The following is a 24,173-nucleotide window of genomic DNA, read 5'->3' on the forward strand; positions in this document are numbered from 1 at the left end:
ATTTAGGTGATTCTAGTTAGTATTATATAAAGATGTGCCTGGTACAGGTGAGATTTGAAATGGATGAACCGTTAAGGCTCTAAATACCTACAGAACTGTATCTGCATATAATTGTATCACTCCCAAGAGAAATATTTGCACTGACATTTTTCTGTGGCATTGCATTACAGTGATACCAATGTAGGCATATCTATATGTAGTACTATTTCAAGAAAGGCTTGCATAGGAAAGTGTTGATTTTTTATACTGAAATAGTTATATTGCTACAATCTCTAACACAGATAGATATATAGATGTTTTACTACCTGATCATATAACTTATAACTATCTTTTAACTTATTTTTCTTCTGAAGAACTTCATAAAATCAGTGTATTCTTTGCTACAACCCTGCACTGTACTCTTATTAAAGAACTAGTACCATTTAATTTAACCAAGCTAAATATGGTGGCACAATTTTCATATGTCAGAGAAATCCAACAGGTCTGTGCATGCAGATATGGCATGCAGGTAGTATCAGACACTGCAGGGGTTATTGAATTTGTCAGCAAATGTACATTTGGCCTTGGATTTTTTATCAGCTGTTTCTGCTGCAGGGACAGATTCTGATGCTCTTGCTTCTGTGAATTGATCTGAAGCCACAGAAAACACTTCTGTTAAGAGAGTTTTTAAGGTGTTTCAGAATTGGTGCTTAAATGAAGTTTCAAGAAATTAGTGGAAAACAAAACTCCAAGAAAAAGAAAACAAGCCTCTAAGCCACAATTCAGTTGAAACTGAAATTATGTTTTTCTGTTTCAATTTTTACTTTTCACTGTAAAAATCAATATTACTACAGACCAACCCCTGAAGTGTTTTCTCAATGGAAACTCTTCCTGAATTAAAACTCAAGGTCTGCAGGACTCAGTCAGCATTACCATTGAAGCTGATGAAAATAACTAAAATTATTTTGGCTATTGAAGAATCTTATGTATATTTAAAGTGACTCAGGGAACATTTAATTGGAACAGCACAAGTTTCAGTATATCAGTACAAAATTAGGTATAGTCAGCATAAATGATATAAAGCTAAAATTTTCAGAAAGGCTGTTATATTTGTATAGTGCTACTGTGCATGAGCCAAGCTACATTATTAATCTGTAAATCTGTAAATACAGTAAAATGGAAAGCAAACTACCTACTCTGCTGTTTCTGAAAGACTTACAAAAAGGCCAGATGATCATGAGACTTATTCTGTAATTAGGAGAAAAAAAAAAAATCTAGGAACTTGATATTTTGATACATGTTTGAAGGGAATGAAGATATTGGGGATTATTTTCTAGAATGGCTCTATTATGTGTGTTATCTTTGTTCAGTTTTACATTCTGTGTTGTTTTACAAATCCTTGGATGTGCATGGTCCTAGCTGTCCACAGAGGAACAGGATATTAGAAGAGATGAGCCTATGCAGTATGCAAATAGTGAGGGGCAGGATTGAAGCAATCATCAGCTGTTCCTTGGTGAGGTACCCAGCTGGAATGCACTAGAGAGGAGCCTCAGTGTGCACCAAAAGTAAATCATCAGTGTCTAGGAACAATGTGAAAGGGAAGCTTCCTCACAGGTATTACAATCCCCTAGATGTGTGCTTGGCATCTGATTCACACACTGTAAGTAAAATAAACCTGCCAAAAAGGCAATACCTACAAGGTGGGTTTTGTTTTTCTGCTACCTCTTATCAAGGACATTGTTCATTTTTAGGAGTATCTCTACCAATGTAGTCCTTCAGGCAGGGCCTGTGATGTTGCCAGTGTTGCTGGGGCTTTTTGTCTCTTTTGTTGGTGTGACGAATGTTTGTTAGAAGACTTAATGGCTGTACACTTAAGAGATACTCTGTGGCCTGCCTGGATGAGTCCAATATTTGATTGTCTGGAAAACTGAGGGTGTGTCCCTTCAGGCTTCTGTTTTATGTGTTGACTGCAAGCAATTTTGATGCACAGCCACATAATCCATGTCTGTTAGCCTCATTATAGCTGTCCATTCCTAAACTTCAAAATGGCAAAAAAAGCAAATTAGGGCTTTTAACAAATTTTTTTTCTTGTTTGTTTTTCATAAGCTTGTCAGGGCATTTTGTTCTGAATCTATAAACATTGTGATCTTGAAAATGGGTAATTAGCCAAAACTTTGAAGCAGATTTTTTTAAGTGTTTGGCTCCTGTTTGGGCTACTGGATGAAACGGGCAGATTTTCAGATGTTCTAGGCAATTGGCTTCTCCATCTGCCCTTCTTACTCTGCACAGACCAACATTTGTCCTGCTTAAAAAGATAAGTAGGGTTGGGTGATTCCACCACTGTGTTTGAAGACACTGGACTACTGGTCATGTTAGAATAAATATGAGGATAAATATTTGGGCCATAAAAGTGGGCTGAGAAGTATATCAACACATCAGCCAAAACATAAATAGGTCATCATGCAATTAATGTTGTTTCTTCTAATGTTCCTCTCTGATAATACTGGCCATGGATAAATGTGATAGACTGGTGATCTTAGCAGTGCTGAGTCAGAACAATTGTTCTCTGGGGTTTGTGCATTGGGTACATTATAGTTTAAACCTTCGGGATTTACAAAGTAAGATTGTGCTCTTAAAAGTCACCCTACATGGTGAGGCATGTCCAGGCCCACAAAAGGGTGTTGATAAAGGTTTTAGCTGAACATTCGGGTCAACAGATAGATTAGCCTTGATAGACCAGCCCAATACAGAAAAAATTCATTAGTCATTCCAAAAGACTTGGTGGGGTAAGAAAGGGAAAAACAGGAAGAGAAATAAAAAAAAAATGTTTCTGCATTGGGTAATAGGTACAATTTAGACCCCTGTAGGACTATGACCTGAGGTTTGTCTCCACAAATACATCGGCATAGTAACTTAGGTGTTCTATGAATGGATGCTTAAGCTTATTGTCTTTGCTGGGATTTGTGGCATTACAGTAAAACTTACTGCAGATACAGCACGTTGCTGCCACCAGCCCCCAACCCCCTGCTGAGTTTGTTCAATATCACGGCCCTGTTTTTTGTCAGTCCTCCAACATGAGTGTAGAGGAGGAAAGAACACTAACTGGAACACAGATCGTATTGCGCTTCTCTGCCTTCTCTCCAGCTGCACTTGATCACCTTGAGCCTGTCTGTTGCATTGGATGGAAAACTGAAGCCCACCTTAAATGCTCTGAACTCCTGGGTGTGACCTGCAGAATTCTTCCAGCCAAGCTGCTGTCGGGCTGCAGCAGGGGCGAGAGGGAGCAGGGCAGAAGGAGGGTGGAATCAGGGCAAGGGGGCCCGCAGGGGCTGGGCAGGGGGACGATGCTGCAGCAAAGATGAATCTCCGCGGGAGCAGAGGGGCAGGTCTTCGAGAAGGAGGTCGTCAAACCCACTGCAGCAGCACACAGCCGGCACCAGCCTTGGCTGGAGGCCCGTTTTTTTTTCGGCTCCCTGCGCTGATTTAACCCTCCCAGGCGGATGCATTTTAGCACTGCAGCAGCAGGTCCAGGAGTGCCGGCGGCTGGCGGCCCGCCCCGCGCCCCCGAGGCTTCAGCACCGAAACCGGGGCGGAGGCGAGGAGCGGCACGGCGGTACCGCACCCCTCTCCTCCCGGCCCGGCGGCGGCCACCGGCACCGAAGGGCCCGGCGCACCGAGGGGCGGCAACACGTGGGTGAGGCCGGTGCCGCGGGGGGAGCGGGGCCCAGCCTCACGCCCTCGGCCGCCGAAGCGGGGCGCGGGGGCGGCTCTGGGCGCGGCGGAGCGGCGGCGCCCGGCCCCGGGGTAGGCGCGCAGCGGCGGAGCCGGCCGCCGCCGAGGCGCTGTTACCGGCGCTGGTGCTGAGCCGGAGCCCGCCCCACCGCCGGCCGCCGCCGAAGCGCTGTTCCCGGCCCAGGTGCTGAACCAGAGCCAGCCGCGGCTTAGCGTCCTCCCCCGCCTCCGCCCGCGCGGCAGCAGGAGCAGAGAAAGCGGATCCGGCGAGTCCCGGTCCCTCCTCCTTCCTCCTCCTCCTCCGCCTCCTCCTCCTCATCTTCCTCCTCCCTGGAGCCGCCGGAGGGAGAGAGGTCGGAGCCGCTCTCTGGGGCAGCCGGCGAGCATGGGCCGGGCAGCGGCGCTGCCGGCGGCGGGGCCGGCGGCGGAGCTGGGGGCGGCCGGCGGCTGCTGCTCGCCGCTTGCATGAGGCGGCCGGGCGGCGGGGCGTGAGGCCGGGCCAGGGCCGGGCGAGGCGGCTCCGGGCTCCGGCGGCTCCCCACCCCCCGGCCATGGCGGCGGCTGCTCGGCGGAGCCGCGGCGGGGCGGTGGCGCTGGGCCTGCCGCCGCCGTCCCCCCCGCCACCGCCGCTGCCGCCGCTGCTGCTGCTGCTGCTGCTGCTGGGGCTGGGCGCCGGGCGGGCGGCGGGCGGGCCGCTCCGCTACTCGGTGCGGGAGGAGTTGCCGCACGGCGCCTTCGTGGGCAATGTGGCGAACGACCTGGGCGTGGATCCGCGGCGGCTGGCGGCGCGGGGAGCGCGGCTCACCTCGGGCAGCGGCCGCCAGTACCTGGAACTGGAGCTGGGCCGCGGGGTGCTGCTGGTGCGGGAGCGCATGGACCGGGAGGAGCTCTGCGAGCTGAGCCCCACCTGCTTCCTCAGCCTGGAGTTGGTGATCGAGCAGCCCATTGAGGTGCACAACGTGGAGGTGGAGGTGCTGGACATCAACGACAACGCACCGCGCTTTCCCCGCCAGGATTACCGGCTGGAGATCAGTGAGTCTGCCGTGCCTGGGGCCCGCTTCCACATCGAGAGTGCCCAGGACCCCGATGTGGGCACCAACTCTGTGCAGAGCTACCAGCTCAGCCCCAGCCGCCACTTTGCCCTGGACCTTAAAGGCTTCCAGAGTGGCAGCAAGCTGCTGGAGCTGGTGCTGCAGCAGCCGTTGGACCGGGAGCAGAGTGCCCTGCAGCAGCTGGTGCTCACTGCTGTGGATGGTGGGGACCCCCCCAAGTCTGGTACAGCCCAGATCTCTGTTCGAGTTGTGGATACCAATGACAACCCCCCTGCCTTTGACCGCTCCACCTACACCGTGAACCTTCTGGAGAACTCCCCACCTGGCACCCTAGTCGTCAAACTCAATGCCTCAGACCCTGATGAGGGCTCCAATGGGGATGTGATCTATTCTTTTGGCAGCTACACCCCACAGAAGGTGAGGCAGCTGTTTAGTGTGGACCCACATTCAGGGGAGGTGCGGGTTAATGGTACCCTGGATTATGAAGAGGCATCCTCTTATGAGATCTATGTGCAAGCCACTGACCAGGGCCCCGTCTCTATGGCTGGGCACTGCAAGGTACTGGTCAACATTGTGGATGCCAATGATAATGTTCCTGAGGTGGTCCTGACCTCCTTGTACAGCCCAGTGCCAGAGGATGCAAAGTCAGGAACTGTGGTGGCCCTGATGAGTGTCACGGACCAGGACTCAGGGCTGAACAAGCAGGTCAGTCTGCGTATTCCCCCTGGCCTCCCCTTCATGCTCAACTCTTTCAAGAACTCCTACACCTTAGTGACCCAGGGCAAGCTGGACCATGAGAAAGCAGCAGCCTACAATATCACAGTTACAGCTACTGACTCTGGGATCCCCCCTCTCTCCTCCCAGAAGGTGATCCATGTGGAGATCTCTGACATCAATGACAATCCTCCACACTTTGAGGAACCTGTGTACTCAGTTTACGTCCCTGAGAACAACCCCCTTGGAGTCCTGCTTTGCACTATCAAAGCCACTGACCCGGATGTTGCCGAAAATGCCTATGTGTCCTATTCTCTACTGGACGGGGAGATTGAAGGGCTACCTGTTACCTCCTACGTCTCCATTAAATCTGACAGTGGCAACATGTATGCTGTCAAATCCTTTGACTATGAGACATTAAGGGAGTTCCAGGTGGTTGTCCAGGCTCAGGATGCTGGGATCCCATCACTGAGCAGCACTGTCAGTGTCCACATCTATGTGGTAGACGAGAACGACCATGCTCCACAGATTCTGTATCCTACCTCAACCAACACTTCAGCAGCCCTGGAGATGATCCCACGCTTGGCAAATGCTGGATATTTGGTAACCAAAATTATAGCCATTGATGGGGACTCAGGACAAAATGCCTGGTTGTTCTACCACCTGGTTCAAACCTCAGATCCAGGTTTGTTCAGGGTAGAGCTCCATACTGGGGAGATAAGGACTACTCGCAAACTGAGGGAGGAGAGCACACCTACTTACAACCTGACGGTGGAGGTGAGAGACAATGGAGAGCCACCGATGTCCTCATCAGTAGCTATCACTGTTGCTGTGGTGGACAGAGTTTCCAAAATCATCCCTGATACAAGAAGGCACATTAAAAGTCCGAGCAATTACTCAGAGATCACTCTTTATCTCATTATTGCTTTGTGCGCCATCTCCTTCGTTTTCCTTTTCACAATCATTGGGCTTACTGTTATCAAGTGCTACAGATACAGTTTGTATGGGGACTCCTGCTGTACAGGTTTCTGTGGGGTCAGAGAACGGTGCCCTGCTGAACTGTACAAGCAGGCCAACAACAACATTGATGCGAGGTTGCCGCAGGGTTTAAAAGTGCAGCCCCATTTCATTGAAGTGAGGGGCAATGGGTCTCTGACTAAGACCTACTGCTATAAGGCATGCCTAACTGCAGGATCAGGAAGTGACACTTTTATGTTTTACAATACTTGTGGCCCAACAGGAACGGGTCCCTCTGCAGTGGTGACTGAGAGGCATCTGACAGGACAGAGTGGGCAGAGTGCACAAAACCTGATCATACTTAAAAATGACTCCATTACTCCTAACGAGGTGAGGCTATATTGATAAATGGTCAGCACAGTGCGAATTTTTACTTAAGAAAAGGTTCAAACTGGAAAACTCAGATTATGTGAATTTATCTCCTTTTGGTCTTGCTGACACAGCTACAAGACATGGTTCTAAAGTATGCTAATGTGTGCAATGCATTTTGTTCCTAGGTAAATACTGGGTCTTTCAGGGTCCATTTGGTAAGTTCAGTATGTTTGTCTGTTTGAGATTCACTTCATTTCTGCAGCATATGCTGTGTAGAATATTGCATCTGTCCCTTTTCTCTTACACATCTAAAATTGCCTGCTGTCATAGAATGCTGAGGAATGACAGATGTGGTCTTAAATCTTTAATGCTAAGACTAATATTGCAGGAAAAAAAAAAAAAGAAAAAAGAAAAAAGAAAAGAAAAAGATTAGCCTGGAAATCAATAGGTTACTTTATGGCAATTATAGATGTTTGCTACTTCATTGATTTTATACCTATGCAAAGTTGTTGGATTTAGATCATTACAAAAATATGCTGTGCTTTCTGATGTGGGCATATTTTAGTTGTCTGAAAGCTGCAAGCCTTTCTTTAGTAGTATTTGTTCTACCCAGTGCTGCATTTTATGTTTTCTTGACAGTGACAATCCAGTGATATCTTTATAGAGGATTACAGCAAGTTACCATTGTTATGTTGCAATGTGACAACTTCCAACCTGCTGGGTTGATACTGAAAATTGTTTAACACCTATGGTTTGACCGGCAGTGTTATTAACCTTTTAAATATTTTCCCACAGTGAAGAATTAATGGTTGCTCTATGCTAGCATGCAGCAAGTCTGCAGTTAGTGTGTCGTTTGCATGCCCTGCACTTTCCTTAGTACAATTAATGGATTTAAACTGAGAAACACTGGAAACATTAATTCTGGTTCACAAAAGAAAAATTTTGTGATTATTGTGATTTGTTTTTACCCTAGGATAGTGGCAGTCATAGGATTGATTCATGCATTAATGTATGGTATGCTTCTGGATGTGGGGAAGCTAGGGGATAATTGTGGTGGGATAGAAAGGAGCCTGATTTATGTACCCTTGATGCAAAAATACAAGTTATTTCTTTATACTTATTCATATATGAAGATGTGAGCCTCTCTTGGAACTGGTGTTTAGTTACACAAAGATAGAAAAATCTTAAGGACTAGAAAGTCTTCCATATAAGTGCTTTTAAAAAGTAGTAATCATCTATTTAAAATTAATCCATTTAAAGTTAAAGCAGAGTTTTTCTGTAAATCACAGTGGTGTGGTCCGGAGGATTTTTTTTTTTTTCCTTTTCTAAGCGTTTTTTGTACCTTAAAATCTTTCTGAGTATAATAAAATCTAGAATCAATTTGGTATAGGAGGGAGCATGAAAGTGAAATATTCTGCAATATATACACCTTAAATCTGATTTCCTGAAAAAAAAAAAAAAGAAAGGTAATTGAAAATGGCTTCACTTTGGATGCATGAGCAGTAGGTAGGAAATTAGTTTAACAGACAGATTCCTATCACATTTTAGGGAATCAATCCATTCAATGCAATGAATTAGCAAATTTTGAAAACCAGTGCAGATCAGGCAAGGGCTGGACTTCGAGTACAGAAGACATTTAGAGAACAAGCTAGCAAAGGCCTTTCTGTGTGTACTTATGATCCAGAAAAGGAATCAGTTATTACAGTAGTTCTGTGTGATTTAAACAGAAGTGAAATTCTGAGAAATGCTACTTGTCACAAGTACTTTTCTTAGGTCTCCAGTTCTTAAACTGACCCGTGGTAATACCTACCATGAAGACGTATCAGTGCCAGGTGTCATGAGAAAATTGGTGAATGTAACGGTTACTAATTCCTAGCTAATTGCATACTATAACATTATATGTCTTTCTCTTGTTTCAGCTTCAACATATACACTGAAGATATTATCCATTGCTTAGTAACACCATATTCTACATTTCAAGCATAATATTCTTCATATTACCAGATCTTTGTAGAACTGTGTTTCTCTTTTAGTTAAAGTGAGCTTTAATTAGTCTCTAAAGGTTGTCCTTTACTTGTGAAGCTCAGTGACAGGTATCATTGCCTCGTGACATTTTACAAAGTTAATTTCTGATGTGTGTGTTGCTTCTGGAGAATGTAAACATGTCTCCCTCTCTCCTTTTTTCCCTCCCTCCCTTCTCTCTCTCAGTCGCTCTCTCACTCTCAACAGGTTTTTGAAATGGATCTTCTATAAACTGTTCAGTGATAAGGATAGGACTAGCTGAATGGGTTTTGTATGCATGCATACCATGTATAGGGTTTCATGGAGACTAATGTTTTACAGTGGGGTGACAAATATTTTGAAGTTATTCAGTGTTAGTCTCAGTGATACTTGACACAAATAGATCTTAGCCCTTTCATATCTACCAGTAATTTCAAAGATATTTGTAATTACTCTGTACCAAGTTGTGAATGACTTCACTGAGTTGTTACATGGATGCAACAGAGTGGAAAAACAAGTGTATTAAGGATATGCAGGGGATTCTTTGTATCTGTTTGCACTGATACCTGACTATTCTGACTTGTACTGCTCATGTCGTAATAGTGTAATGAGAGCTCATTTCTGCAAGGTAGCCTCTGCTTCTGTGTTCACCCTGCTTTTATACCATTATAAGAATATCTCAAACCAAGTACGTTTAGTAACAGAAGAAATCTGCTACCACAGCAGCACTGAAAACCTTAGTTATTGCTGGAAGGAGTCTAGTGATAAGGACCAGAATGTGGGGTTAACAAGAATCACTCTCTCATCAGCTAAATCACTGCTACAGGGTGACCAAGCAGGTAATGAAGACAAAAATATAAAAATAGCAAAGTATTGTGGCTTCATTGCTGGAATCATGTGAGATTATGAATAGCCTGGATTCCTGTCTCTTGGTAGGGGATGTATGCAGATGTGAAGGAGTGCATGAAGGTGTGATTTTGCTACAGGGCACTGCTGCAGTGATGATCTGTCATTTTCAGGGAAGATTTCAATGTTTTAGTCTTGTGTCCCTTTCCTTATACACCTGTGCAGATGCTGAGTGATGTCTGAGTGGTTTTTCTTTTCATCTCTCCTGTCTTGCTGTTATGGAAGAATAGAACAGAACAGAACAGAACAGAACAGAACAGAACAGAACAGAATAGGAGAACCTTCAGTGATCATCTAGTTCGGTTTCTGTGCAGTTCAACTTCCTCATTATGTCTTGTGTCTCACAGTAACCTTTTCCTTTCAATGCAGAGATGACCAATTAGACTGACACTCATTTTAGCTGAAGTTTTCTGCCCCAGAAGTACATTCCTAATGATGAGCAGGCAGTTTGAGGCCTTGGCAAAACTAAATGCGAGTGCTTCTGATTATAGATTTTCTTTTACCTTTTGTGTGTGTGTGTGTGTGGTGGCACGTGACTGACAAAATATGATGATTCATGCAGTGTCCATAATTAAGTTTCCATGGTCTTCTGTGCATGCTTTTCAGAAAGAACAAAAGCTGTAAATCAGTGGTGGTAAGATCTAGCAATTCATTGGGGTTTTACAGTTGTTTGAGCACATTGCTCTGTCTCTGGCATCCCCTCTGTATTTTGTTCTTCAAAGACAGCTTGCTAAGTGTGTGGGGGAAAAAAAAAAAAAGAAAAGCAGGCAACATTTGAACACATCTTGATACTGCTTTTAAATATAAGTGTGTTTTGAAGTGTCTAAATCTAGTAAACCCACGGCATTGTCTGGAGCAATCTTTGCAAGAGATTTCTCACAGAGGCTTTAAAGGTATTAATGGTGGAGTATTTTACAATCTCAGGTCAAGAACTTAAGCCTTTAAGAAATTCTCCAGCCCTACTGACATTGTAAAGGGTAGCTATAAATGTTTGTTGTTTTGTTTAGGGGCAGTGTCTGGACCTATTTTGCTAAGCAGTGACAATGCTCTGTGCTTGAGGGAAATCAAACTCCTAGTGGGATGCTTACTGTTGTGCCAGCAGAAATTTACATCCAGTATTTAACAGAGGAGTTTTCCTTGTCTTGAAACTCATTACATATACTTTGGAGAAGTACTTGCCTGTTCCTTTCACCTTATTTCTGAGAGTTAGAAATGCAAATCAAAAATGCCAGGAAGCAAATCTTTGGGCTATCTTCATGAATTTTGCACTTTTACAGTTTCCATTCTGATTTTTTTTTTTTTTTTGTATGATGAATGCAAGTTCAGACTATAAGTAGTTTGTATTCTACATTGAATTAATCTTAAGCATATTCTGAAGGGAATCAGTAATAGAAATCTGTGTTTTCTTACATCTGTCAGCATCATCTCAATGGAAAATAAGCAGAGCTATGAGTGGTCAGAGATTGTAAAAAGCCTTTTGTTATTTTTCCTTCAAAGAGGAATATATTTGATAAATATATCTTATGTCATCCAGTTGTGTGTTTGCTTGGAAAGAGGAATGGAGTGGGATGCTTTTAGCAGTCTCATCAGCTGGTAACTGTTTGTAAATGTTTGGTTCACACTTCTCTACCTCAGGCAGGCCCTGTTCTAATACCCACAGAAATCAATGGGAGGCTTTGCATAGGTTTTCCTAAGTATGGGATTAGGACAAGATTAAAATCTTTCAGAAGTTCCCTCTGTCCCAGGACAAATTCTTAGTGTGCTAAATCATTAGCTAAAAAAATGACCAGGCAAAATTTTTGTAACAATTTATTCTCAGTTAAGCTTCTCTATGTGCCCATGAAATGCTTAAATTAACCCATACTGTGCAATTTAAGAACAGCTGTGTGAAATTTTGCATGAACTTTTTTTGCTGTTTTTCAGTTTGCTTATCTAACTTTCAGATAGGGTTGATTGATCACATTAATGCTTGTGGTTATGTGGTTGGTGGAATGTAACCCTGGTGCCTGGAAGAACCAGAAGAAGCAAACTATTGGCATGAGGTGATCACCTAGTGTGGTGGCAAGCACAGCTATAGGCACCTCAACAGATTTTGACTCATCTTACAACTATGATGTTATGTGCTGTTACTAAATTGGAAAAAAGCAAGTGATAGGAGGAACTGGGAACGGTGTTGGATTGGGTGGTTTCTCTCACCTCAACTGTTGCATGGCAAGAACAAGACCACTAGATGTGGCACATGGCCTCCAAAAACCTCTAAGGGAGAAGGCAGGGTAAGAATACATTAAAGTTAGTAAAATGAACTTGTGTGTGACAGTGAGTGTCTTGTGACAAGGTGGGAGCTGCAGACATAAAGTGAACAGTATTATCTTCATCAGCAGTATGTGACATACTGACTGCATGGGGATTTACAAGTGGGAAGTATCTGGTCCACTTCAGATTCTGTGTTTCTCTTTACACTTCCTCTCTGTACTCATGCTTCCTGACCAGCTGTGCCCTGTCCCACTGTTGCTGACCTGTGACATGGCAAAATCTCTGACAGGGCTTTGCAGAGGAGCCAACTGACAGCATTCAGCTTTTAGTAATGTAGTCTCCTTTTTCATGGGACTGTACTGAAGATACTATTCTACTTTGAGGTTGGCCATATTGTGACACAACACAGTGACTGCTAACAGTACAGTTCAGTATGCCAGGTTTCAGTTTGTGGTCTGGTAAAAATGAACTGTTTAGAACCAGAGATAAAGGCCAATCCAAGCATGCAGACTGGGAATGCCTGCTGGCTCTGTAAGAACATTACTAATGCGTCTGAACTGGGAAACTAATGAACTGGTATGCTTCTCAACTACTATGCTGCCACTTAAATTATTGGTCATATTTTGCTTTTACGTTTAAAACCAGATGATCTTAAGGAATTACTTTCTGTAACAGAACAAAAAGAAAAGCCAGTTACATTGACAAAATCAGAATTTCACCAGTTTTGCAAAATGCAGGACATTTGTCTATGATAACAGAAGTGCAAGACAAACATGCATCTCTTGCTAAGGTCCAGCCATGCAGTACATACATGGCAAAATTGTGCCTAGACGAAGGCAGACTGCTGTCCAACTGCCTGCTTCTCCTGTTCTTGCTGTGAAAAATTTACAGAGTAGGGAAGTCCTCAGCCATTGAACTTTTCAATTAAAAAGCAGCCCCCCAGAGTGTCTGAAAGTCAAATGTGTTGTGCAGGGTTTTGGTTGGGATAGAGTTACTTTTCATCCTAGTATGGTGCTATGTTTTGGAATTGTGATGAAAATAGTGATTTTCATGGTTATGTTTTTATTTTTCCTTCTGTTTCCTTTTTTTTTTTAAAAAAAATATATATATACCCCCCTCTCTCCAGTTTATTAATCTCTCTTTGGCTCAGTCCATGAGCTTTCTAACTTTTGCCCTTCCAATCTCTTCCCCCATTGTGCTGCAGGCATGGGGGAGTGAGCGAGGGACTGTGTGAGGTTTAGCTGCCTATTGGGGTTAAAGCATAACCCCACTAGATCTTCCTATCTCCAGAATACATGTGCCTGAGAAAATTCATTCTGACCTTCTGGGACTAGCACTACAGCCTTGCCTTAAGAGCAATAGCAAATAGAGAACTGATTGCCACAGCTTCTGGATAGTAACCCTAGAAAATACCACAGTCTCATAGTTTCTGATACTTCTGTTATACTGACATGATGAGTCTTGGTTGATACCATGTGGAATGAGAATTTCTAACTTTTGAGATTCTCCTACCATCGTCACCTATTTATGATCTAATACCTGAAAGTTTCTACCGCAACAGAACATAGATTTTTCCTTTTGTTGTTGTTGTTGCTTTTTGTTTGTTTGTTTTCAGCTGAGAGCTTTCCAGCTCTTGGCTAGAAAACAAAAAACTATGTACAGTGAGAGTGGATGTTTTTCTCTTTTCTACTCTTACACGATTCATGTCAGACTTTTCCAGCTCTTTCTCATGTCAGTTCATCTGTGTTTTGCCTAAGACTGTGGTAAGACTTTTCCTCTTCATGCTGCCTATAAGCTTGTGCAAATTTATAACCTGCACCTTTCCTATTGCAAACAAGAGGATGGGGACTTCCATCCTCCCTCCCCAGTCTAACAGTTCCTCTTCTGTAAGAAAATCCCCTGTAGAGGAAAAGACAAATCTTCTGGTGCCAGCACCCTTCATACATTAAGAAAGACAAACTCAGGAAAGGGTCTGATTAGTGTGTATTGTTTTCTGTCTTCTTTCACTGTGTAGTCCTATATAGTTGACTTTATAATTGCCTTGCCATCCCTGGGACTGGGGCCAAAATGGAATGAATAAGAAAATACTGGAACCATACATAATGGGTTCCTTGTCAAGCTGCTTTCTGCTCAACTCAGCAAAACCTGAGTGTGCCAGAGAACTGGGGGCTAAATGGGAAGGAAATTGCTAGTGCAGATGTTTAATGTGTGGTTGCAAATAGCAGTCTCCTCCCTTTTGTGTAATTCAGACCATAAAGAATACTAAGGATGCACATCATTGAAGAGCATCTCACTCTTGGGTGAAGCTGGACTCGGGAAGTGTGGTGATGGAGCGATGGTGGAAGTTGCAATTGCTCCATTTTTATTTGAATAAAACCTATTGATCCAGGGAAAAGCATGCCCCAAACCTCAAGAGGAAATACAGAGCTGGCTGTAAATAATTCAGAGCATTCAACACTTTCCTTTTCTGTTTCAAGTAATGGGGCCAAATTCATTTCTGATCTGCCTCCAATAGCTCAAACAGAATTAAACCACTACTATCATTTATTATTTGTGTGTTTGGCACTGTATGAGACACACCAGGAATGAGTCTAGTCCATTATATTTCTGGACAAAAGTTTTCTCCTTGGATTCAAGTGCCTGAAGTTAAGCACTGTCTGTAATATCACATACAGAATAATGTCTTGAGAAGCCTGAGAAATAGCCTTGTTATGTGCTTAGTGCTGTATAGAAGTGTGTAATTTCAAAGGACATCAGTTTGCAATTGTAGGCCATAATTGAGAATTCTTGTGATGGTTCCCTGACAACAAAAAAGAGATTTTTCTGGAACACATTTTGATTAGCAGAGGATTTCTTAGCTATCTCTTTATTTAGCAAGCCATTCTACAGCATGTTAGCATATGCTGAGGTTTGTTGGTCAAAGGGTATTGCTGTTTATTTTCCCCTTCCTTCCCCTATGCCCTCTGATGAATATGGAGAATGTAGTTGTTCTTGATATAAAAGAAAATGTCTGCCTTTAATAAAAGACTTGCTGCAGTCTGCAAATTTGATACAATCTAGTGCAGGCCTCTGCAGTATGCTAAATGCCAGCAGAAGCTTCATGGCAAACAGAAGCCCACATCTCCTTCACAGGGGGCTGCATTTTGTATGTCCTCAGACAGATACTATCCAGTGCAGCAGCTGAATTTCCTTGACTCATCAAGTAGAATGTGTATTATGGTTTTATCATCCTTTTTTTTTTTTTTTCCTATGCTCAGAATGTTTATGAATATGCAAAATAACTTTCCACCAGTTTCCAGCATTAAATGTGTTTCCACAAAGACCATCTCTAGCCAAAGGCCTCGGCATCCAAACGTTGTTTTGTTACAGAGATGATCTCTGTGTGTCCATTTGAAAGTTTAGATTTGTAGAAGAATTTGTTTGAAGAATTTGTTTGAAAAAATTGTTTGAAGAATTTGCCAGTTATGAATATTCACAAAAAGGGAGTAGTTCCATTCAGATTCTTTGACAACAAACACAAAATTAGCCAGATATACATGTTTTTCAGCATACTCAACACACACTAACAATGTTTTTTTGGGTTTCTGTTTCTACAGCCAAAACACCCCAATCCTGACTGGCGCTACTCTGCATCCCTAAGGGCAGGAATGCAAAGGTATGTAGTGTGCTTCTGGGCAAATGGGAATTCTGTCTTTGGCCTCTGTGAAAAGGACAAAGCTGTCTGGATTCTCTGATGTGCTAGGCTGATGATATCTGTATGCTGAGATGGAAAGAAGGTTCTGCTGCTGTCACTTTCAATCTCCAAGTGTTACAAATATGATCTGACTACATATTCTGCTATTACTGTACTACTACAGAGCTGTGCTTTTGTTGTGTTTGCCTCCTTCCTTTTTTATGTTGACTGTCAAGCCATAATTGCTCCAATTATTGAATTATTTAATTGTGATTCTACACTTCTTGTTTACTTTAAAGCTCCCTGTTATCATTAATGTTGATATGCTTCAATAGACTGTCTGCAGCATTGATGCATTTTCCATCTTGCTGTCTCTTATTACCATAGAAGTATTCAGCTCCTACAGCCCATTTATTACCCACATGGTACCCACAAGGTTATTACCATAGTTTAAAGGACATTTTAAAGATAAGAAACAGATTTTCAGATAAGGCAAAGTGAGGCTGGGTCCAAATTTCTTTTGACTGAAATTTCCCTGGTGAGCAGTCTCTGCTATAATTTGCTACTCATTACATCTGGAAAGAATTATAACAAAGCCTTCTTTTTGTAGAGCCTAGTTAAAATATATTTGCTTCTATTTCATGAACTGATTAGCAAACTGGTCTTATATTAAGGTGTAATCTGACATGATACCTTACAGACTGAGATGCAAATATAGGGCTGTAATAATTCCTAGTGATACTGCAAGTGCAGGAAGTTATACTTTTTCTAAAGCCGTTGATGGATGCAGTACGGCTGTGGCCATCGCCTTCTATCTATTATCCATAGTATTGTAGTCTTAAGGGAGAAGTCCAAAACTCAGGTTCTGACTGGCCATCCCTGAGACTGTGCTTTATGTTGATGAGGGCAGTCAGGTGGCTGTGTTCTTGCTGTTTATCTGGTGGTGTTTTTTTTGGGTCTCCAACTACTTTCTGAAAAAGGAATGAACAGTCTGGGAAGAAGGATCCTGAAACCGGATTTTTCTCACCTACCTAGGAATCTCATTTACTGGTCCATGGATCCAGGTGTGCTCTTGCATATTCCCAATCTGACCCTGTAGATGCACATTCCTTTTTATACCAAGTTCAAGATTTTGCCTGAAGTTACTTGAAAGATAAATGAAGAGTCAGAGCTCATATAAAGCAATTTGTCCCACATGCAGGGGAGCTAATTAAGCCTTTCTAAGAAACTGTGTGTGTTGCTCTATTCTCTCACATCAGCAGCCCCATCCTTCTCAGTATCCAAGCCTGTGCGACCTACCCAACTGATGATTTTCATTAAATGCTCATTTTTTATAAAACATGTAGAAATTTGGTAACCATATGACCTTTGGCATTTGTCCCATTTAGTTGAAATTGCCCATCAAGGTCAGTTGGAAGTGTAGAACAGAGCTGAGAGGCAGATGAGCAGAGACAGGTTCACAGTCACAGAATTGAGTTTTTCTAAAAATCATACACAGATAAGGGCCTAGTTTTGCATTAAATGTAGGAGATTTTTCATTTCCTTCCATATAAGGTGCTGGCTAATATGGAGCACTGATGCTTTCAAAGCCAAGTGCTCACCATATAACATGATAAAATTTAATGTGATGCAGTTTCCTTCTGAATTGTTCACAATTGTTCACAATTCCTTCTGAATTGTTCATAAGAGTAGTGTACTTAGAGAAGCTCAGAACTAATTCAAGAAACTTTTTATTGTTTGCTTTAATGTTAATACATTATAACAGCAAAGAAGGTGCAACTTCCTTGTTAGCAACTTCCAACCATTGAAAGCAAAGTGTCCTGGAGGTATGTTTGTTTTTTTTTTTAAATTATGCCACAACTGTGTTTTTTGATTATTTGTAGCAAGTCAGAATAGCTAGTTCTCCAGTGCTCCAGTAGAATTTGTTAGTGTGATGCAGTACTACAGCAGCACTTGCACAGTGACAAAAAGTTAGGACCTTTGAAGAGTAGCAGGAAAGGGGAATGTTATAAAGCCAGAGGTGTACTGTATAATCTAACCATGCTATATACTTATTCAGTGCTGTGCATATGGAGGAGGCAGGAATCTTACGTGGAGGGCCAGGAGGGCCTGACCAGCAGTGGCCAACAGTCTCCAGTGCTACTCCCGGTAAGTGTAAAAGTCCAAAATATGTGTGGGGAATTAACGTTAAATGAAATAGACTTCTTAGTCTTGTTTTTTCTATTGTTTTGTTTCTCAGAGTGAAGTTCATGTAAATTACTTTTTGGATTCTAAATACAGTGGAGTAATTAAGTCAAAAAAAAAAAGTCTTTTTCTTTACTGCCTTATATGACCTCTGGTGATGAGAGTCTTTGATCCCAGCTCTCACCCTACCTGTGCGGGTTATTGGTTTGTGTGACCACAGGTTTCACTTCTGATGTTTGAATTCAGATTCAAAATACCCATGATTGGGTCTAGAGCTGATTGATGTGTCCTCCATTTCAAAAGAATAGCAAAACTGGGTTAGGATCTTATCAATTTTGCCACATTATTTTTACAAACCCAAGTCTGTTTGAATGCCTCTTCTTATTTTCTGCAGTTAAATTGAATGATTTTGTTTGTTTGTTTGTTAGTTTGTTTGTTTTTCAAATTCTTCTGTAAATTTTCTTTACCCACTGAGGCAAATTGAACTCACATTGGTGCTTAAATATAAAAATAAAATGTAACGAACAATGCATTGAACAGAGTCCTACCACCACAAGTGGTTCTACAAGGAGTCTGCAGAGATGCATCATGAGCTGATTCCTTATATACACTTGCCTCAGCATTCATAATGTAAGTGTAGGCATGGGACACTTCAGCCCATTGCTACAAGATTATACAGCAACTATCACCTTCTTATCACCCAGGGAAACTTCATTCCCTTACACAAAGTCATTCTGTCCCTGGCATTCCTGCTCCCAGACAGTTTAACCCTTTCTGCAATCAGGCCTTCTTGCCCTCCATGCTAGTTCACTCCTTGGTCATGAATCACCATTGCTGAGCAGTTACAAGTTGAATTTCCCATTCATTTCCTAGCTGTTTTCATTGACTAGTACATAAAATTATAATTTTCTTGTCAAAATAAATGACCAAAAGTACATGTTAGGATGTAACTTTATTTATTCAGCAACTGCCTGATGAGTTTACAGCAGTCAATAAGAGTCTAGATTGAGTTAGAAAAAATATTACCTATATCTTCGCAATGCAGGCAATAAAATATTCTCACTTTTTGTATTGTAACATATTTATTTTCACTGCAAAACTTTCCCTTTGGTTTAAATGTCATATATACCTGGATAAAGGACTGAAGAGCAACTTCAGAATTTGTATTCACATCTACAACATATCCATGCACTAATGATGTCTAGCAGAATCTGTATTGGTATTGCAGAAGGCCTATCTGCAAAAATAGATTTGGAAATCAGATATAATGGGTCCCTAGGCTATAGTTATCTGGTTATCCTGTGGTTTTCCATCTGTTACAGGTTTTGCAGGAAAACACAGCTCGTTCATGTTATGCAGGGTATGTAACTGTTTAGTTTACATTCAAAAATGTCACGACAAGTACACTCCAACCTTTACAGAGGGTTTCCCCAGGCCATCAGCTGCACTAGTCATCCTTCACTGAGTGCTTATTGCATTACCTTATTCCAAGGTCAAAATGGATGCAAAAATTCACTCAGATGTTTGCTTGCTGTTAATCAAGATTTTTAATGCAGATTTTATGAATGTAAATACAAAAGTAGGATGGTCCTACCTTCTGAGGAGGTCTGTTGGCATTTTGGTCACAGCGACCTGTCCGCTAACTGCCCTCTGGTTTTCTTTTGTGGTCTTCTTGTTTTAGACTCACTTTGGGAACCTGAATATCTCTTAGTGTGAGGAGTAGCACTAACTCTTGGCTCCTGGTGTTCTTTCCCTTCATGACAACATAATAAGGCACTTGTACAATGACTGTAGACGTCACACATGCGTCCATAAGTGTCAGTGGCTGTGAAGAATGGAAGAAACTGTAAGGCGAGTGAGGGAAGAAGCTGGCAGGAGGCACGTTGGGGCTGGGCAACAGGAGAGGTGGCAGTCCAAGTGCAAAGGCTATTTACAGTGGTCCTTGGACTAGCATCAAAAATCATTATTTCTCTGTGTTTTTTTTTTTATTTCTAAGTAATGTGTCCAAACAAGTTGTAAGAAATACCATCAGCCCCTGGAAATATTTTTGCTATACAGAAAAGCATGACTAATTAAAAAGGCATGATAGAGTATCCACACAAATTACAGCTCCCTTTTAATCCAGTGTTTGTGAATTAGGTTCCTTGTGAAAGAATATCTTTTCCTGCACAGCAAAGACTCTCTTTTCATCTTTGTCTGTTCCCAAGAGATTACTGACCCTGAAATGAGCCCTTTTTTAGCAAGTTTAAAGTAGTATCCTTCTCTACTCTGTAAGCGAAAGCTACAAGTATCTCTGGTCCTTCATAGCAAACAGATGATTCATAGGGAAAGCTCACTTAGGATTAATAAAAATTACTAAGTTAATTCATAGTTTGAGTACACGATCATGCATCATATTTTCAGCAATTTACTACACTGTTTTAGTTGTTAGCTACATCTGCAGTTTCCCACAAATACTTCTTCCAATACTCTTTTTTTTTTTACTGCTGAGGCTCGAGACTTGTGATATTTTTCATCAGGTTAACATAAACAACAGATGCAAAGATGTAGCTCATTCTGATCAATTACACTTGATTAAGCCAACAAATAAATTTGCTCCTGAAACATCATTTGAATAAATAGTGTACACCTGTGTCCAGATAAGCTGCTAGATAGGCTATTTATTATCTCTCTTACCATCAGAATATAGTGGCAGCTGCAGATCTTGGCTTCTAATTACTATAAACTACTTCCAAGCCTGTTCTGTGCATACATGCTCCATGCAGTTGTTTTAGTCAATTGATTAATCTCAATCAGGTTGTCACTAAACCATTAATTATTTAGCAATCCTCAATAGTCATGGATAAGATGCCTCACAGACACGCTTTCAGAGAGTTAATCAATGAGAGCATTCAAAGATGATGTCATTGAAATGCTTTAAGAAGGGTGAACAAGTCAAGTGTTAAATCAGTAAATCCTTAATTCCCAAGACATCGCTGCACTGAAACATCACATGATCTTTCAGCAAATATGTTATTTAAACAAAACCAGGCCCTCATTTGCATGAACAGCACATTTATTGACTTTACGGTATATTACGCTCATGCAGAGGATAGCAAATCTTGATTTAGTATTTTTTAATTGTCTACATTTTCTTATCCAATGGTTTGTAGGTTTGTGGTCAGGATCCTTCCCAATGAGGTGGGACAAGAAGGCTCAAAATCTCCCTAGGTGAAAGATAGCATTGGGTTTAGCTCCCTGTGGCATCTCATTTGGCCCTCACAAGCAACACAGTGAGCCTATGAAACAGACAGATTTCTGTCTCCTGCTCTATGTCCTTTGACAGATTTGGCAATTATACCAGACTTCTTACAGGTGGTCACTAATCTGAGTGAACTTTATTTTTTAGCTGCCTAGCTCTGAATATAACACTGCAGATGTCTGAAGAAGTCAGGCTAATGCATAATTCAGAGCTCAGACTTACTGGGCATAGACAAATCTGTTTGTATTTCTCTGTGCTCCATACTCTAATCTATAAAACAGAATTGGTAATACAAGTTGCTTTACAAAAAAGTCTGAAGATGCATTAATAGCACATGTAAGACCCGGGAGAATGATAAGGTTTTGCAATGAAAAATAACCAGGAGGAATTTTAAATCCTCTGTTCAATGTGGGCTTTGTATATATGCAGTAAATAAGACACTGGACCACACACTGCATATATTGGGGAGAGGAGGGAGGAAGACTTCCAATCAGAGAATGGTGTGAACAAAAGACAAATGGACCTCATGGGAAAAAAAAATAAAAAAGAAAAGCAACTGAAATTTGTAAACATGGTGCTGAAGACTGTGAGTCTTACTGGAATCTTTGAAGTCCATGACAAACAGCCCACTGACCTTTCAAGGAAGCTGTGATTTTGGTGTCTGTCCTTAAGAGTATGTGCAAGGGAGTAAATTAAGTTGCATAAGCAAATGCAATCTTAAGATTTGTCAATTTTAAGCTTCTGATTTTGCAGTGGACACATTCTTCTAATTTCTGTCATTTTTGTTCCTTTTCCAAGGTAATAAGCTGGGCAAGGGGGTTGTAGCCTTGCTTTTTAAAGTACTCTTATGAAGAAGAAAAAAAAAAGAACTTATATTGCATGGGAATCTACTGACCTCAGCATGGCAGTCTTCCATGCTTGGTGCACGTGTTTATTCCTTGAACTGGCCAAGTAAACAGCAGTAGTGGTACTGACTGCTGTTGCTTGACAGAAATAAAAAGGAGAGTGAGAAAGGTTAGCTGTGGGTTTCACAGCTACTTTACAAGGCAGTGGAGTATTATAACCAAGAAAATCAGAGTTCAAGTCTGGGTATGGAGAGGACTGTATAATAGATACATATGTGTGCATGTGTATATATAAAGTCTTTATATAAAGATGTGTAACTCTTTGTGTTCCAACACCCTAAGCCTGATTCTTTCAATATTTGTCATCTGAAGATCGTCTCTCTCATAGTTTTCCTCTCTCTGTTGTTTTTCTGGATGTTCCTTACATCTGGCCCAATTCAATCTTTTCCACTTTTTCCATGCTGGTTAGGGATCTTCTATGCCCATGAACACTCAGACTGTCCTAAGGGACTCCGTGTGCTCTTAGGTTTTATATTGGAAGCTGCAGCTCTTCTAGAATAGATTGCTGTTTCTCACAGAGGACGGTCCATGTTCCAACCAGATGGAATGCAGAAGAAGTCTGCAGATTAAGCATGGGCTGTAGAATAAGTGATGAATACTGATAATTAAATGAGAAGCAATTAGAAATAAGGCAAATAAGCAAAATGATAGGAAAAGTAAAGTCAGACTTACTAGGGTGTTTTGTAGTGCTGGTTTGGGTTAGAGAACAGTGTTATGGAGGAATGACTGTGGAGAAGTTGTTAAAGGGAATGGGGATGCTTAGGTGGATTCTAAGAAAAATTACCAAGAACAGTGGTGACAGAGTGAATACCTTGATGGGAGAGGGAAATGTTACAACTGCCTAGTGTACATTGTGGCATACACAGTTCTGTGTTTCAAGCAGATTAATTCTAGTTGAACAAGAACATTCTTTCAGGAGTAGACACTTACTTGCAGTGGAACTACATGAGAAGCACAGGAAAGGAGGCATTCAAGGCTAGGCTGGATGTGGCTGTGGGCAGCCTGCTCTGTTGTTTGGCAACCCCACCCAGAGCAGGGGGGTTGAAACTAGATGATAGGTCCTTTTCAACCCAGGCCATTCTGTGATTCTATGAATGAGAGCTGGGGCATGAAGTGTAAGCAGGAGAGACCTGAAAAGGGAAATCTAAGGGCATGGGATCGGGGGGGGGGGGGGGGGGACGGGAAAAAAATCAAGAATAGGAAGGTAAGCACAGAGGATCTGGGGGAGGGAAAGAATTGGAAAAACAGGGGGCAGATAGCATTGGGAACGGGGCAGAGTATACCCTTAAGTGAGTACTGAGAATAGGTCACTGGAAAAAAGATTGGCATGCTGAGACTGGGTAATAAATTCTAGTGAAGGGGCCGGAAAGCCACACTTTCTGAACTGAGTTAGATTCTTCTTTTCATGGCGTAATCATTTGATCTCTCTGCACCTTAGCATCACTGCAGAAAGGAATTACTATTTTTTTTTTCTGTTTGACCCCCTCACTGTTATGACACTGTTCTTGAAATTCAGCAGGCATAACTCTCCAGTAAAAGCTCACAGGGGGCCACAAGACTGTTGAAAGGCTCTTGGCTTCTGAAGTATTTTTCTAAAAATTCAGTTTAAAGATCCTAATAACAGCTCTGACTGATATGAGACCTCAGCTGTAATGTATTTCGTACGATATAGCTTTGCATCATGGTCAAATGGAGAACAATTTCTTCCTAAATGTCAACGAGTTTCTGTTCACTTTCATCAAATGACCTTCCTTACCTTCCATACCTACAGAAAAAGAGGCTAATTGAGATTCCTCAACCAGTTAAGCAGACAGTGCAAAGAATGTGTGGGGCCTAAAAGTATTGCTTTTCAGAGACCGATAAAGGTTAATTTACAAATAACAGCTCAGAATATTGGTATGGCTTAGCTTTAGCAGCTTGTTGATTAAAGCTATAAAAGATAATAACTAATTAGCAACCCAGAATACATAACTGGGATCTGGATTTTTATTTTTTTTTGCAGAATGTTGCAGCTATTTAAAATGGAAGTAGCTAGAAGATGCAGCTGTGCACACCTGTATACTATATATTATTTTCATTAATAACCCATTTTCCATCTAATTTCATAATTGCAAATTTCAAACCCAGAAATACCTACGTATCAAAATACCAGCTCTTAGAACCATTCCTTTGTTTTTTAAGAAAAACTGTGTGATAATGTGTAA

The 24,173-nt window shown here is 41.8% G+C and overlaps 1 protein-coding gene across 9 annotated transcripts in view; it reads left to right on the forward strand.

The window, feature by feature from the left end:
* LOC137864538 (protocadherin alpha-C2-like) overlaps positions 1-24,173 on the forward strand; it is a 146,493-nt gene that overhangs the window by 92,800 nt on the left and 29,520 nt on the right. For 6 of the 9 annotated variants that reach the window (XM_068698704.1, XM_068698705.1, XM_068698702.1 and 3 more), the window contains exons 2-3: positions 15,563-15,621; positions 17,699-17,787. In XM_068698704.1, the coding sequence (XP_068554805.1) occupies positions 15,563-15,621; positions 17,699-17,787 (148 nt within the window). Of the gene's footprint in view, positions 1-613; positions 6,825-6,991; positions 7,022-15,562; positions 15,622-17,698; positions 17,788-24,173 lie in introns of those variants that run through there. The other 3 variants (XM_068698700.1, XM_068698706.1, XM_068698701.1) reach the window with 3 other exon arrangements.

Source organism: Anas acuta, chromosome 14 (genome assembly GCF_963932015.1).
Source record: "Anas acuta chromosome 14, bAnaAcu1.1, whole genome shotgun sequence".
NCBI classification, from domain to species: Eukaryota; Metazoa; Chordata; class Aves; order Anseriformes; family Anatidae; genus Anas; species Anas acuta.